General features: G+C 36.2%; 1 protein-coding gene across 1 annotated transcript in view; it reads left to right on the forward strand.

Moving 5' to 3' along the window:
* Nucleotides 1-16,608, forward strand: part of LOC146005465 (uncharacterized) — a 191,331-nt gene that overhangs the window by 102,156 nt on the left and 72,567 nt on the right. Inside the window, exons 28-32 of the mRNA XM_083144708.1 lie at nucleotides 693-824; nucleotides 4,698-4,790; nucleotides 5,634-5,768; nucleotides 11,171-11,263; nucleotides 11,560-11,691. Coding sequence (XP_083000834.1) covers nucleotides 693-824; nucleotides 4,698-4,790; nucleotides 5,634-5,768; nucleotides 11,171-11,263; nucleotides 11,560-11,691 — 585 coding nt within the window. The remainder of the gene's footprint in view (nucleotides 1-692; nucleotides 825-4,697; nucleotides 4,791-5,633; nucleotides 5,769-11,170; nucleotides 11,264-11,559; nucleotides 11,692-16,608) is intronic.

A 16,608-nucleotide genomic window follows, 5' to 3' on the forward strand; every position in this document is an offset into this window, starting at 1 on the left:
CATCCTGCAGTCGGAGTCCAAAGCACAGCAACTTAGACCACACGGCCACAGAGATGGACATATAAATAGTATGGGAAAACAAAATGCAATACAAATTCCCTTTTTTTAAAAAAAACTTTATATAGCAATCAATACTAGGTTGATCATTTTTTTCTTACATGAAGGGACAATTCATGCTTCAGGGCATGTTTATGTACTGAAAGGAAGTAATTGCTTATCCACAGTGCTTGAAGTGGAAAATGCTATATGTAGCATGTTTGATCACGCCTTGAGGTTGGGGAGGCATTAATGACATTTAGCATTGTTACAATGAGAAAGCTGGCAGTTGGGGACCTTTGTAAAAAAAATCCACTTTGAGCACTGCTTATCTGCACAATTCTTTGGCGAGTAACGTTACAAGTTCCCAAGAGAATTGTGACAGTGGCGACCAAAACTTATAGAACATGATAAGAACCACTTTAATGGATAACTTGTATTTATGAAATATAATTTGTTACATGATGATGACACAAAAGATGGTTCATCAAGAATTACAGACAAATAAGTAAACTTCAATTTTGGAATCATAAATAAAATTTTAATTAGTGATAAATGCACGCATGAAAACCTGAACACAAAGTCTGATCAGCTTATTGACTGAGAACATTTATGCACATATAACCATAATATAGGTTAACATTATTACCTTTCAGGGTGAAGATCAAAGTGTGGAATATGAATGGAATTCTGTATATCCCTCACATCAGGAGATTGAAGAATCTCAAGATGACATTCCTGATGAGTATCTCCCATATAAAACCTCGTCTTCCAGAGAAAGAACAATAGTAAGTACTAATATTGTGGCTCAAGTAAATTCAGGACAATTTATGCATTTAACAATAATAAATAACCTGTGGTGCAACAGCCTTTGAGGCCCAAGGCCTACTAACTGACTGCTAGCCTCACTCCCACATGCCTCACCAGAGATGGGTGATCATCTAAAAAGTTAAAAAGTTACGGGCTGACGTGTGGTCAACACAATGAATCCCCAGTCACTGTTGTAGGTTTCCATTACTGGGTTACAGTACTCACTCATAGCTCTCAAATTTCCTCCCAATGGTGGGTGGTTACCAGTACCATACACTGGCCGAAGTTTTAGAACAAAAGTTGTTACACTTTCTCCCAGGAAATGCCTAGCCCAAGCATAAAGCCTGTCACCTTAGACCAGACAGCCTAGGTGTGGGACATTTTATGCATGTATAAAAATAATACATGTGGATATTCTTATACAAGGTAACCAAAAAAGTTCTTGCCATTTTTGACGTCCCATTAATCATGCGCTCACAGAGAGGAAACGAAATGATGCACATGCCTGCCGAGTGATCGGGAGTTAGTCTGACCATCGACTGTCAGTAATACAGGCACGTTGTGCACACACAGCAGTCATAGCTCGTCCAGTGTCGAAGAGAAATGGAGGTATCGAAGCAACTTGTTGGCGTGTGTTTGTTGTATGACTTTAAATTGGGCCTGTCAGCTGCCGCATCAAGTTGCCACATTTGCCAGGCACTTGGGGAGAATGCTGTGAACGAACACACTGCCAGGCATTAGTTCCAGAAATTCCATTCGAGAGATGTGAGCCTTTCGGATGAACCTTGCAGTGGACGACCACATGTGTTGGATGATGAGGCCCTGAAAGCAGCCATCGAGGAGGACAGTGGTCTAACGTGTGATGAACTTGCAGAAAGGTTCCATGTTTCCGCTGAAACAGTCAGACTGCACCTGCATGGGATAGGGAAGTCATACAAGTTAAGCAAGTGGGTACCCCACACATTGTCGGCAGCCAACAAGGAACAACGAGTGACAGCCTGTTTGACCTTGCTCACTAGGCACCTGAACACACCCATATTTGATCAATTGCTCACTGGTGACGAAAAGTGGATCCTCTATGACCAAGCTTACCAGTCATTGGTTGTCGCCACTTGACCCTGTTCCTCACACCTCAAGACCACCTCTGCACCCATGAAAGGTTTTGCTCTCTGTATGGTGGAATTGTCGGCAAGTGGTGCATTACGAGCTCCTTCCACCTGGTCAGACCATCACTGCTGACCTCTACTCTCATCAGTTGCAAAGGGTGCACCGTGCATTGCGGCAGAAGGAGCCGGCATTGGTGAATCGAAAGGGTGTGCTGTTCTTGCATGACAATCCCAAGCCACATGTGGCAAAGAGGACCCGGGAGACCCTTCAGCAACTTGGCTGGGAGACACTGTGACATCCACCATATTCATCTTCGCAAATGAGGGAGACCTGCGGAACACACTCACAGACTTCTTTGCATCCAAGCCCATCGAGTTTTATCACCAGGGTATTGTGCAGCTGCATGAACGTTGGCAAAAGGTGTTGGATGCTAATGGAGAGTACTTCGAAACCTAAAGGTATGTACCGTTCACTGTAATGCCCTTTGTTTATCACTGCCCTAGAACAGAAAAAACATTTTTAGTTACCTTGTATTTCAGGATGGACATCAAAGTTTGGAATTTGAAAGAAGATCTGTACATCCCTCACATCAGGAGATTGAAGAATCTCAAGATGAAAACAATTAACAATTACACTGCTTTGTTAGAATTTAGATTGATTGTTTGCTTTGTCCACAAGGAATATACTCAGTTATTAGTGAGATTGCAAACAAAAAGTCACTTCTAAAAAATGTACAAACGCATCTACTAAAAAATGAAAATGTTCTAAAGTGGTCTTGCAATATTTTTTTTCTAAACTGGTTGATTTGATAAGGAATGACTCCACAGTTGAAGACCTTAACAAATTTAAGGGGAGCGTTCGCCTAAAATATACACAGTGAGTCCGGCCTCGCACAGTGATGCCAACCCAAGCATAATTGTGCTAAACATAGTACAATTTGAACTTTGTTGGTACCTAGCACCCTGAGTTTGGCATAATTAAAAAATATAGCATCATCTACAAACATGTGTTCCTGGGAGACAGAAAAATTGAATTCAGAGGTATATATTTTTGAGAAAAAAAATAATCGCAGATCTTATTTGTTTCAAATAAAAGGTAGCATGCTGATCCAGCCACATCTGGTTCACCGTCTTATTTTCATCTTTTCTTTATCTTTCCTTACTTAGTTCACGAGGAACATTTTATTGAAAGAAATTGGTAGAAAGTTGGTGTCACAGGTAAAACAAGCCGCTGCCTTTTGTAGCTGTCGAATTTTCTCAAACGTTTTCAAGTGTTACATTGAACCAATTATATTGGTTAAATCATTGTAATTAATTTAATGAGGGAAATTACCAATATGGTTTAACTAATCAACAACGCATGTTCACATCACAACTCACCCCAAAATAGATGCATAAAATGAACTTAAGACATAAGTCATCCGAGCACAATTTAGTTGCATTTAGCAACTAAGAGTTTAATCAGAACACTTTTCCTGATTGGGAGGTTGGCAACACTGAATACATGGTACAAACTGGGTTTCACATCTGTTTCTTCTCCAGCATGGGGTGTCCAATGAGAGGAAAGGGAAGGTGAGGGTAGAAATACAAAGAAAACTTGTTTAGAGGGTGAAAAACACATTTCTATCACAGTGTTCTGTGTTTTCGTTAGTTTCTCAATTTACTCCTGTTGCGTTGTTGTTCTATTGTTATATTATATCTTGTTTTTCCCTTTCGTTCATTTATGTTTTTTTATTGTTGTTTGATTGATTTGGTTTATTTCACTTTGCTTTTTGTACTACTTTTGGTTAATTTGCGAAGATGGGGATGAGTGATGATATAATGAAATCGATGAATGGACACTCACAAACATGCATGCCCAGGCCAGGATTCCAACCAGGAGAACTGGCATCATAGCACAATTTTATAACCACTCCACTATGGGGGCTGGCTTTCATTGTTGTGAGCCTGAAGTGAGCAAGGGGAATAATGACTTGTATTACTCTGGAATGCTACAAAAAGAAGCATAAATGCCCATTATCGGGCATAGGAAGAAAGAAGGGGCATCAGAACATTGATGTCTGCCACTAGAATGAAATCTAAAGCCACAATTTACAATAAAATCAATAAATACGATTTACGAGTTGGAACACTTCAAGAGTTATTATTCAGGTACGTTGATAGATGCAGCATTATGTTGTTACATTTTCAAAAATAACTTTAAAAGTTAAATTTTTCATATTCTAAAAAAGTCGCATCCATAACGAACTCACACGAATGTGCTTACCCTTCCAGCGAAACCACGCTTCGCCACTGTTGTTAATATATACATATATTAATCTACTGAAGCAATTTTCATCCATTTTCATAGTGGAATTCATGGCGAAAAAAAAATATTTTGAAACTCACCTGTAAACTTTTTTAAAATTTAGCTTTAGAGAGATTAGTTGAGGGTTCGAAATTCCATAAAATTGTATGTTTCTAAGCAACTTTGCTGATTCCTTGAGATAAATGCAAATTTTCAACAAATTCCACCCATTGAGTGAGATACAATAAGATCTTGAAATTATGATTGCATGATTCCAATCTTTGATGGATGAGTTTTTCGGCAACGTTTCTCCCTTGTATCTCCTAAATCAAATGCCCAAGAACACTAAAAATGTACAGGCCACATGGGGAACAATTGCAGCAAATCTGAAGAAAATCCGAGGTAATGGGTTAAGTGGCTGTATGATTTGACATGTAATGACTTCATTTAATTTTCAGGATGAGGATCAAAGTGAAGAATATGAAAGAAGATCTGCACAGACAATTGAAGAACCTGAAGATGACAACATTTCTGATGAGCATCTCCCTCCAGTAAGTGTGATGAAACTGGTAAATATTGAAAATATCTTATCTAATATAGAAAAATAATCTGATAACAATTTTATAAAATAATCAATACTACATATCACATAGTAGGCTGTTCCATTTCTCAAAATGAAGTCACTGTAAAATGTGATTAACATTTTCATGTTGATGTCACAGGAGAGAGAGCTCATACCCAGTTCATTTTTAAAAATTACATAAATTTCTCTCATAATGCTTTGGCTGAAAATATTTTACACATATACAGTGCAAAAATAATATTTGTGCAAATTGCAATATTTCGGGATGAAGATCGAAGTGCAGAATATGAAAGAAGATCTGTTCATCCCTCACATCAGGAGATTGAAGAATCTCAAGATGACATTCCTGATAAGTATCTCCGATATAAAGCCTCCTCTTTCAAGAGAAAAACAATAGTAAGTACTAATATCGTGGCTCGAATAAATTCAGAACAATTTATGCTTTTAATAATAATAAATAACCTGTGTTGCAACAGCCTTTGAGGGCCAAGGCCTACCTACTGACAGCTAGCCTCACTCCCAGATTCCTCACCAGAGATGGGTGATCATCTAAAAAGTTACACAATGAATCCCCAGTCACTGTTGTAGGTTTCCATTACTGGGTTACAGTACTCACTCATAGCTCTCAAATTTCCTCACAATGGTGGGTGGTTAATAGTCCCATACACTGGCCGAAATCTTAGAACAAAATTTGTTACACTTTCCCCCAGGAGACTCCTAGCCTGAGCATAAAGCCTGTCACCTTAGACCAGAAAGCCTAGGTGTGGGACATTTTATGCATCTATAAAAATAATACATGTGGATATTTCAGGATGGACGTCAAAGTGTGGAATTTGAAAGAAGGTCTATACATCCTTCACATCAGGAGATTGAAGAATCTCAAGATGAAAACATTCCTGATGAGAATCCCCCATACAAAGCCTCGTCTTCCAGGAGGAGAACAATAGTAAGTGCTAATACTGTGGCTAAAGTATCTCTTCAAAAAATGGAATTCAAATGCAGTTTACAAAGTCATGCTTTGTTTCACTTCTCACAATGAAATCAGTATACAGTGGAACCTCGATTTTACGTTCCCAGACTTTACATTTTCTCGCATTATACATTCAACTTTGAAGGTCCCAACATAGCAAAATGTTGCAAAATTTTCCTCGATTTTACATTTTCCCACATTTTAAGTTTTATAAGCTTGGTCATCTGAAAAACATACAATCGATGTTCCACTGCATCTATGCATTTGTAATACATTCCAATTTGGGTTCAACATCAATAATTACATGAACTAACTAATCCTTCTGCACAACAAAACAATTACAATAACCAACAAACTATATGGATTAAATTACTATAAATCATAATTACACTGCTTTGATAGAATTTAGATTGATTGTTTGCTTTGGCCACAAGGAATATGCTCAGTTATTAGTGAGATTGCAAACAAAAAGTCACTTCTAAAAAATGCACAAATGTATCTACTAAAAAATGAAAATGTTCTAAAATGATCATGTAATATTTTTATTATCTAAATTGGATGATTTGATATGGAATGACTCCACAGTTGCGGGACTTAACAAAGTGTATTTTTGTTTGTCCACATTTCTCCATTGTGGATTTTGGCCTTGTTAATCAGTGGCGAAGCCTCATAAGAGGCCCGGAGGCTGGCCCTACCCTAATATATTTGGCTATTATGGATTATTTTATAACTTACAATTTTATTAAACAACGCCTGAATACAAGAAAACTGAAATTCTAGGCCTTACAATAATTTCCACAAATTTCCATCCCTGCCAGGGGCTCTACCGTCGCATGTCCAGCCACTTCTCTGAGGACCTCAGCTGGTCCCATAACATTCTATGTCATTCTTGCGAAAAGCATAATTTTAGGGGCACGTTCATCTGAAATGGACACAGTCAGTCCAGCCTCGCACAGTGATGCCAACCCAAGCATAATTGTGCTAAACGTAGTACAATTTGAACTTTGTTGGTACCTAGCACCCTGAGTTTGGCATAATTAAAAAATATAGCATCATCTACAAACATGTGTTCCTGGGAGACAGATAAATTGAATTCAGAGGTATGTATTTTGAAAGAAAAAAATAAAAAACATTGCAGATCTTATTTGTTTCAAACAAAAGGTAGCATGCTGATCTAGCCACACCTGGTCCATGTCTTCTTTTCTTTATCTTTCCTTACTTAGTTCACGAGGAACATTATATTGAAGGAAATTTGTAGAAGGTTGGGGTCACAGATAAAACAAGCCGCCGCCTTTCGTAGTCGTCGAATTTTCTCAAACTTTTTCAAGCATTATATTGGTTAAACCATTGTAATTAATTTAATGGGGGACATTACAGTAGTACTAGTATATTCGTTCGCCAGACGACCTTGTCCAAATCCAATTGATACCATAGCCTTTTTTGGCCAAAATTAAGCTATATTTTCATATCTTCTGGTGGATTTAGCTAATTTGTAGGTGTAGCAAAATGCCCAACCCTACTACAAATTCTAAAACCCTTGTACTAGGGTGATTAACATATTGGATATCTAGCTTGGGAATTCTACCTTAGGGTCATGTGACACACTGTTGATTGCTTGAGAGTGTACATGGGGTTATGCTCCAAGCAGGTGGCTAGTTTTCTTTGAGAATGGTGTCAAGGTAGTTTCTTAGGTATGAGAAAACTACAGACTACTTGATTACTAGTTATTTTTTAGATACTCTGCTTTGCTTATACCTAAGGTAATTCCTTAAATATTATTTTGGTTACTAATATTAAGAAAAAAACTTTTAAGGCATCCTATGTGAGAGACTAGTCTAGTCTAGTGATATAAACAACTTAAATTGTTCTGTGACTCTCTCATTCTTCACATCTATGTATTATCTATACCTTTGTACATATGTGCTATCATATTTATTTCTACTCAAAATAATTTCTTAAATATGATATAAACCTCTAAGCTTTCATATTTGTTATTACTAAAAATAATTTCTTAGATATAAAAAAAACTGACTACTTGGTTACCAATAAAAAAAATAGATACTACTTTTAATACACCCTATTTTTTCATCCTTATTTGCCACAAATTATTATATAAAGAAAATATCATAATACTTTTAACACACCATGTCTTTCATTCTCATTTGCCATGACTCAACATAACAAATGTATATGACTTTTGGGACTTTTGTCTATTGTTAACCTACACATACTAGCATTGATCCAGTCTGGAATTCCTTGCATAAGGTTGTGATAAGTTACTCACGCATGTGTATGACTTTTTAGTTTGTTTTTTTCTTTTGCACATGTGTCATTAGTGGAATTTCTTTCTCCAACTTGCATGAACATGTTACCTCAGTGGAATGTTTTCTTCTTGTTATTCATGGAAGAGTTCAAGGTTGGATATTATTTACAAGAGTATAATTCTTGAATATCTACCTTGGGAATATTCTACCCTAAGGTCACGTGATTCTGTTGATTGGTTAGATATATGTATATATATATATATTAGTATGCTTCTTCCTTCTCCTCTCCTCCACACTTGCAGATTTTGAGAATAGGAACTTATACTTGTAAGTGAAATTCGGGAATATCCCGAAAACTAAGCTAGTTCGGGAATGACCCATCAGAGTGTATATATATAAGTTTTGCTTGGGCATTTCCATTAGTTGTTAAAAAGTAGTAGTTACTGAGAGTTGTTGTAGTAAGTTTTTACAAGAGCAATTATGATATATATATGTATTATAAGTGTGCTGTTGTAAATTCTACTAGTACCCAAAATATTTTACTATTTTTGTTATATATATAGGCAAAAACTTGTGACTAGAAATATATATATATATATACAAAAACCAAAATATTTTACAATTTTTGATACACTTAAGCAACAATTAGTTTCTATTCAATTTTGTAAAAGTAATTGTGCTAAATATATTATCTCCAAGTGAGATTGAAATATTGACACCCTCTAGAGTTGTGATATATCCAGAAAAATTTATATATAAATACCAAATAAAAGCAATGGTTAAAACTGAATGCCCCAAATGTGGTAAATTCGTATCTAAAACAAATTTGTCAAAACACTTGGCAATATGCACTGGCCAACCCAAAAATCCTAAATTACCAACTTAACCCTGCCCCTATTGTGGAAATCTTATTAGCATACCTCATATGAACAGACATATTAAAAAGAGTTGCAAATCCCAACTATTAACCAGCCAGACCAATCCTAGAAAAAGACAAGCAGATATAGATCCAACTGATGGTGCTAAACCAAAACATAATAGATTTTTGACTACACCTAGTGCAACAGCTTTTGTTGGTCGTCTCAATGATTAACCTTTTGAATCAGAGTCACACTGTGATATCAACAATTTCTTGAAGAACATAAAATCTTCAATAATAGAACTCCTGAGAAATGAACTTTAAAATAAATCTATCAAGTTTTTTTACTACTCTATCCTCTGAATATGAGAAACCTGATAAAACACATCATACATTTTGCCATTGTTCCCAATCTCAGACTCTATATTTGAGTGACATAGATAATTTGGAACAAATTTATGCCCAGCTTATGGACACATTACTTACAAAAGATGAGGAATTTGAGGTTAAAGGGTCTGGTAAATTCTCCCCTCTTTCTGCTACTACTTATGTCTCTCTTCCAGTAGATATTTAGAACAAGAAAGCTGTAGTCAATATAAAAAATAAAGATAACAAGTGTTTTCTGTGGTGTGTCTTCCAAAACTTTACCCAATTCATTGGAAAAACAATCCAGAGCTGGTTCATCATTATATACAGTATGAGACAGAGTATAAACATATTATGTCAAATATCCAGTGTCGTGTTGCTATATCTGATATAACAAAATTTGAAAAACAGGCAAAAGAACTCTTGGCAATCAATGTGTATATGCTTATACAGAGAAAAATTTTAACACCATTAAGCCTTGTTTCCATGATATAAAAACTAAATATGCTGACCAAGGCAGAAATTTATTTTATTATAAAACATAAACAAAACATAACGTTTCAACCTTCTAGCAAGGTCTTCATCAGACTCTGTACCAAGTACAAATGTTTATGTTTTATACTAAAATAAATTTCTGCTTGGTCAGCATATTTAGTTTTTAGAATAATTTTGTATATCCTCTCAGAATAAATACCATCAATAATTATAATGCTACTGAGATTGATTTGTTACTTATTTCAGATGACAAACATTTCCAATACTGTCTCATTCATAATCTCTCTTGTTTGGTTAGAAGTCAAATAACTAAATATCACGGGAAATCAAAATTTGTCGTAAGTGTTTGACTACATTTAATAATTCTGAACAACAGAACTATGTTAAATATAATAATCCAGAAATTGCTGACAAGAAGCTTAAAGAACACAAACAATACAATGCGAAGATGGGGATGAGTGATGATATAATGAAATTAATGAATGGACACTCACAAACATCCATGCCCAGGCCAGGATTCCAACCAGGAGTCCTGGCATCGTAGCACGATGTGATAACCACTCCACTATGGGGGCTAGCTTTCATTGTTGTGAGCGTGAAGTGAGCAAGGGGAATAATGACTTGTAGTACTCTGGAATGCTACAAAAACAAGCATAAAAGCCTATTACCAGGTATAGGAAGGAAGAAGGGGCATCGAAACATTGATAACTGCCACTCAAATGGCATCTAAACCATCAATTTACAATAAAATCAATAAATACGATTTAGGAGTTGGCACACTTCAAGAGTTACTATTCAGGTACGTTGATAGCTGCAGTAATATGTTGTTACATTTTCAAAAAAACAACTTTAAAAGTTATATTTTTCATATTTTAAAAATGTTGCACCCATAACGAACTCACATGCCTGTGCCTACCCTTCCAGCGACACCACGCTTTGCCACTGTTGTTAATATACACATATATTAAGCTACTGAAGCAATTTTCATCCACTTTCATAGTAAGGTTCATGGTAAAAAAAAAATTGAAACTCACCGTAAACGTTTTTTTTAAATTTAGTTTTAGAGAGATTAGTTGAGGGTTCAAGATTCTATAACATTGTATGTTTCTAAGCAACTTTGCTGATTCCTTGAGACAAATGCAAATTTTCAACAAATTCCAACCATTGAGTGAGATACAATAAGATCTTGAAATTATGATTGCATGATTCCAATCTTTGATGGATGAGTTTCTCGGCAAAGTTTCTCCCTTGTATCTCCTAAATCAAATGCCCAAGAACACTAAAAATGTAAAGGCCACATGGGGAACAATTGCAGCAAATCTGAAGAAAATCCGAGGTAATGGGTTAAGTGGCTGTATGATTTGACATGGAATGACTGCATTTCTAATTTTCAGGATGAGCATCAAAGTGAAGAATATGAAAGAAGATCTGTACAGACAATTGAAGAACCTGAAGATGACAACATTCCTGATGAGCATCTCCCTCCAGTAAGTGTGATGAAACTAGTAAATATTGAAAATATTTTATCTAATATAGAAAAATAATCTGATAACAATTTTATAAAATAATCAATACTACATATCACATAGTAGGCTGTTCCATTTCTCAAAATGAAGTCTCTGTAAAATGTGATTCACATTTCCATGTTCATGTCACATGAGAGAGAGCTCATACCCAGTTCATTTTTAAAAATAACATAAATTTCTCTCATTATGCTTTGGCTGAAAACATTTTACACATATACAGTGAAAAGTTAATATTTGTGTATATTGCTATATTTCAGGATGAAGATCGAAGTGCAGAATATGAAAGAAGATCTGTTCATCCCTCACATCAGGATATTGAAGAATCGCAAGATTACATTCCTGATAAGTTTCTCCGATATAAAGCCTCTGTCTTCAAGAGAAAAACAATAGTAAGTACTAATATCGTGCCTCGAGTAAATTCAGAACAATTTATGCATTTACCAATACTAAATAACCTGTGTTGCAACAGCCTTTGAGGGCCAAGGCCTACCTACTGACTGCTAGCCTTTCTCCAACATGCCTCACCAGAGGTGGGTGATCATCTAAAAAGTTAAAAAGTTAAGGGCTGACGTGTGGTCAACAGAATGAATCTCCAGTCACTGTTGTAGGTTTCCATTACTGGGTTACAGTACTCACTCATCGCTCTCAAATTTCCTCACAATGGTGGGTGGTTACCAGTCCCGTACACTGGCTGAAATCTTAGACAAAATGTTGTTACACTTTCCACCAGGAGACTCCTAGCTCGAGCCCCGGGAGGATAGGTACTGAAGTAAGACCATTTTTATTGTATGCAACAGGCAACTATTGAAAGAGGTGCCGATACTTTTCTGTACTAGCGGCAGCCTCTGTAAAGATCAGCGGCAGTTTTTTTCTTTCATCAGCATTGTTGCTCTGATTTTTTTCTTCTTCTCTTTCTTCAAGCAGTTTTTTCGTGGTTTTTGATAATTGCCTATAGAGTCATTCCATGCGAAATCAACACAGCCTTTGACCTGACCATCTCCGATTTTCATGAAATTTGGGGAGTTGAAACTATGCATAGAACTTAGTAACTATGAAAATTTTTAGTCTCGTGCGTCTTGTAATTGTTAAATTATTCAAGGTCAAAGTTAGCAGAAATTGCCCTTTTTGAGCCCGCTTAGCTATACTAAATCTGCTGTATCTCCGCCCCTATTTTGCCTAGGAAGCTCAAATAAAGCTTATTGTACAGTGAATTGAACAAGCTTTCCAGTGATATATAACAAGCCTACCTTTGGATAAAAAATATAATTTTGTCACGTGACCTTGACTTTTGACCTTGAATATCTCAAAACATGTCATCACCAAAAATCGTGAAAAAAATATATTTGGTCCCTCATTCCATACTATAAAACATACCAAAAAATCATTCTGGGACTGTAATGGAATCAGAAGATACAAAATAATATGTGTAACTATGTGACTGATAAAAGCCCCATTACATGAACTATGAAGAGTCAAATATCCCTTAACACCCCCTACAAAATGTGAAGGAGTTATCCTGGGTATAATTGGTCATAAAAGAAATAGGTTAGGCACAGGGAGATCCCTAGCCGTGTGTGTCAAGCGCAGGTCCGGCATATTGTTGACCGCCATATTGAATTCAACGCAAACATTTCAAAGGAAAGGGGGTTATGTGATATATCAAATCAGGCTAGAATTTCACGAGAAATGAAGTGACGAAGATTTATCCAACATATATTTAACCAGCAAAAATTTATTACTGCATGCTTGTAACCATTTTCTCCTTTTCGAGTTGTTAAAAACAAAGCATTGGAATGCTCCTAACGTGTTAGGAACTCATCGAGATCACGCTGACATCTTGGGAGAGAAAGAAGTATACGCACCATTGCATATGATTTTAATCAGCTACATTCACCAAATAGTTGAATAGTGAAGAATATTGGGAAAAGTATCTTAAACAATTACGTGACTCTTCCTTCGGAATGAAAAATTCTTCAGTGACGAGGCAAATTTTTATGTTCACGGTGAAGTTAATAAAAATAATATGCAATACCTGTGATTTGCTCAGTCGAATGGTTGTTGCTGGTAAGCTAATTATGTGGTATAATGTATGGCGAACGGAAATGGTTGGTCCATATTCAACAACGGAACCTTAAATGGTGAGGGCTACTTGGATTTGTTAAGTGAACAGGTTTTTTCTCCCTTGCTTACGGGATATGGCACTTTTTCGAGAGTTTTGAAACAGGACAGAGTGTGACCACACTATGTGGACATTTTCGCAATTTCTTCATGGTAATTTTCTAGGTAGATTGATGGGCACACGGAGATCTATTAAAAGGCCTGCACATTCCCCAGATCTAACATCTTAGGAGGACTTTTACCTTCAGAAACATTTGAAGAGAATGGTGCATGCACTAAAAGTCCCTGATATTGACCATCTGAGAGAAGGCATAGTTGCTGCTTGCTATGTTGTTGCACATGCATTATAATGTGCATATATCGTAAGTGAAAGATATGTGTATAACTTTTTGCTGGCGTAAGATACGTTGGAAAATCCTTCATCACTTCATTTCTCGTGAAATTCTAGCCTCATTTGATATATCACATCACCCCCTTTCCTTTCAAATGTTTGCATTGAATTCAATATGGCGGTCAACAATATGCCGGACCTGCGCTTGACACACACGGCTAGAAATGTCCCTGTGCCTAACCTATTTCTTTCATGACCAATTATACCCAGGATAACTCCTTCACATTTTGTAGGGAGTGTTAAGGGACATTTGACTCTTCATAGTTCATGTAATGGGGCTTTTATCAGTCACATAGTTACACATATTATTTTGTATCTTCTGATTCCATTGCAGTCCCAGAATGATTTTTTGGTATGTTTTATAGTATGGAATGAGGGACCAAATATATTTTTTTCACGATTTTTGGTGATGACATGTTTTGAGATATTCAAGGTCAAAAGTCAAGGTCACGTGACAAAATTATATTTTTTATCCAAAGGTAGGCTTGTTATATATCACTGGAAAGCTTGTTCAATTCACTGTACAATAAGCTTTATTTGAGCTTCCTAGGCAAAATAGGGGCGGAGATACAGCAGATTTAGTATAGCTAAGCGGGCTCAAAAAGGGCAATTTCTGCTAACTTTGACCTTGAATAATTTAACAATTACAAGACAAACGAGACTAAAAATTTTCATAGTTACTAAGTTCTATGCATAGTTTCAACTCCCCAAATTTCATGAAAATCGGAGATGGTCAGGTTAAAAATTGCACATATCTGTGTTGATTTGGCATGGAATGACTCTATAGCTTAATGTGAGTTATGATTTTTCTTTTTTGCATTATTGATAAACGGTTTGTTTTCCGCCTACTTGTTCTCTTTTACACTGGAGAAAAAATTTAAGCTGCTTTTAAAGTATCACCAGGTCATGCTCGGGAAATTATTTAATGCAAGTTGTAAAATGAAGGGTAGTTTTCTTCTTAATATGTTCTATGTATTTGTTCTAGTAAACATAACATTTCAAGGTTTCAAACAAAAGTTGTTACACTTTCCCCCAGGAGACTTTGTCACCTTTGACCAGACAGCCTAGGTGTGGGACATTTTATGCATCTATAGAAATAATACATGGGGATATTCTCATATTTCAGGATGGACGTCAAAGTGTGGAATTTGAAAGAATGTCTGTACATCCCTCACATCAGGAGATTGAAGAATCTCAAGATGAAAATATTCCTGATGAGTATCTCCCATATAAAGCCTCGTCTTCCAGGAGGAGAACAATAGTAAGTGCTAGTACTGTGGCTAAAGTATCTCTTCAAATACTAGCATTCAAATATTGTCTACAAAATCAGGACAATGTCTTATGTCACAAAATGAAATTAGGAAAGTTATGCATTATGTACTATATTCCGCTTTAGACTCATCATCAATTATTATGTCCAGTAACCAGCGGCAGCACCAGGATTAGTCATCTAGGGGTGCTGAGGGGGTGTGGAAAGAAATTTAGGGTGAGCGATGCTGAAAATAAAGAGAACATGAAACATACATGCAACCTTTCAAAACTGGGGAAGCAAGGTGCCAAAGCTTTGGAAGGGAGGCAAGGACTGTTTACTTTACCTTGGTAGATAAGGTTTAGCATAGTGCGGGGGCAAAAATAGCAAAAAGTGGGGAGCATTAAGCTATAGGTAATTATCGAAAACCGAACAGATGACTTGAAGAAACAAACTAAGAAATATTCATAACAACAATGCTGACGAAATTAAAAATGGACGCTGCTCTTTATAGAGGCTGCCGCCAGTACAGGAAAGTATGTGTATCAGCATCTCTTTCAGTGCCTGCCTTTTGCAATAATAATGGTCTTACTTCAGTACTTAACATTAGGCGCTCAATATAACGACATGACATAATATGACACTCTAAGGGTTAGTGTTTTTAGTTGAACGTAGGGGGTGCTGAACGGGATGCGGAAGAAAATTAAGGGGTGCATAAGCACCCCCTCGTTCCACCCTGGCAGTAACCAATCCTTCTACACAAGAAAACAATTACAATGGAACTTCTTTGTTAAAATTTCATGATTTCTTGTTGTTTGTCCAGAAAGAAATTTTCCCAGTTTTTACATTTTTCCCATTTTAAGTTTACACCTTGGTGCCCTGAAAAATATAAAATTAAGGTTCCACTGTATTCAAAAACACTATTGTCTTTTGAGATGAACATGAAAGCAGACAGTAAGAATGGAAAGGTCTCAAAATTCTAACGTTCCTGATAAGTAGGGCTCGGATAATTATGCATTTTGCATATTGCATATGCAAATGCATATTTAAGGATTTTTAACTAAAATGCATATTTCATATGCAGGTGCATATTTATATGAAAATAAGTTGATGTTGTGCATATTTTTGTATCCACAACCAACACCAAGCATATACTGTATTTATTTTTCTTCTCCTCGCTTCTCTTCTTTTCTTTATCTTTTCTCTGCCTTTCTTCTTTCAACAACTTCAAACAAGCATCAACATTATAGAAGACGTTAAAGAGGCTGAAGATCCTGTGTATGTACAGAAATTGGATGCAGTATTGAAAAAGAACAGTGGGTATGCTACAATGATGAAAGTTTGCAAAATTCTGCATACAAATGGACAATGTGTGGATGATCTGGAACTTTATGTCTGTGACTTTGTTGCCCTAAAATACAGTCCACTTGTATCTTGCGAAGTGGAACGTGTGTTTTCTGAATATAAGACTATTCTAGCTGAAATCAGAAAGAGTTTCAAGTTCAAAAATTTGAGACATCATGTTGTTATCAAATGCAATCATGATCT

Source organism: Lepisma saccharinum, chromosome 23 (genome assembly GCF_977018435.1).
Source record: "Lepisma saccharinum chromosome 23, izLepSacc3.1, whole genome shotgun sequence".
Lineage (NCBI taxonomy): Eukaryota > Metazoa > Arthropoda > Insecta > Zygentoma > Lepismatidae > Lepisma > Lepisma saccharinum.